Below are 1,026 nucleotides of genomic sequence, written 5' to 3'. Positions count from 1 at the left end.
AGCAGTGTACCACACTTACCGGAGGACGCTTCCACTCCACGCCAGAAATATCCACAGGGAATTTTTCATCATGGAACAGATGAGCCGTCTCCAGACATTGATGACGGAGAGCTTGGAAATCCTGGCCAGCGAACATGGAGATAATGGGGAGAGATGTGGAATTCAGGTAGCTGGGTGTAGTGACTCTGCGGTGTCCCCGTGGGTAAGATATATGGATTGGGAGGGGTGGGGACACTCTGGCTCTGTGTACTCAGGGATAAAGTGTTATAGGCAGATCAGTGTGACGCCCGTTGTACAAAGTTTACAGAGAGTTCTGTGGTTGGAACATTCCGCGTCTCTCACAGCCATATCCACCCCAAAATTCTGTGTACAAACCATCCAATCACATGCCAGCTCTCAGCCATCCACTATCAGGTACAGATTAGAAGGAAGTCTCTGATTGGTTGGAAAGCCGTGTAGTAAGTAGCATAATGTGGTGTCCCAGCTCTGCAGTATAATAAATCTGAGGATTTTCTAGAGAGGTGATTGGTGGAGTATAATGTTTGTATCTATTGGGGATGAAAGGGGGGGGGGGTGACATAGTAATTGCCCCTTCCTTGCTTACAACCTGGCAGAGTCCAGACTGGAAAACCTCAAATAACAACCAATCACAACCCAGCAACCAGGAATAACAACCAATCACAACTCAGCAACCAGAAATAACAACCAATCACAACCCAGCAACCTGAAACAACCAATAACATATCAGCAAACTGTGGAGTGGAAATAAAAAAATGTTTATTGTTTGTAGAAGATAAGAATTGTGTCCGCTGTTTATTAGTTGTGACATTTGCATTCCTGTGCGGCCCTTGGAGTGGTCAGAAAGAGGCCCCGTGGGGGCGGTCCATGCCCCTGGCTCCACCCATCTGAGTCCTGTGCTAAGGAGTGAGGAGAGATTCAAGGGGGCCGAGCTCAGTCTTTCTTTGATCCTTGTTTCTTCAGCTGAGCTCGAAACCTAAAGGGGGAAAACAAAGTGTGATGTCAGTG

General features: G+C 47.4%; 1 protein-coding gene and 1 long non-coding RNA gene across 3 annotated transcripts in view; both read right to left on the bottom strand.

The window, feature by feature from the left end:
• LOC140343501 (calpain-1 catalytic subunit-like) overlaps nt 1–171 on the bottom strand; it is an 8,484-nt gene extending 8,313 nt beyond the window's left edge. For both annotated transcript variants that reach the window (XM_072430189.1, XM_072430190.1), the window contains exon 1: nt 20–171. In XM_072430189.1, coding sequence (XP_072286290.1) covers nt 20–136 — 117 coding nt within the window. In that variant the 5' untranslated portion in view covers nt 137–171. The remainder of the gene's footprint in view (nt 1–19) is intronic.
• A 589-nt stretch (nt 172–760) lies between these two features.
• LOC140343964 (uncharacterized) overlaps nt 761–1,026 on the bottom strand; it is a 2,545-nt gene continuing 2,279 nt past the window's right edge. The window contains exon 2 of the long non-coding RNA XR_011923432.1: nt 761–994. This is a non-coding gene — a long non-coding RNA (uncharacterized lncRNA). The remainder of the gene's footprint in view (nt 995–1,026) is intronic.

Source organism: Pyxicephalus adspersus, chromosome Z (genome assembly GCF_032062135.1).
Source record: "Pyxicephalus adspersus chromosome Z, UCB_Pads_2.0, whole genome shotgun sequence".
In the NCBI taxonomy this organism is placed as follows: Eukaryota; Metazoa; Chordata; class Amphibia; order Anura; family Pyxicephalidae; genus Pyxicephalus; species Pyxicephalus adspersus.
This window is presented reverse-complemented; position numbering and strand designations above follow the sequence as displayed.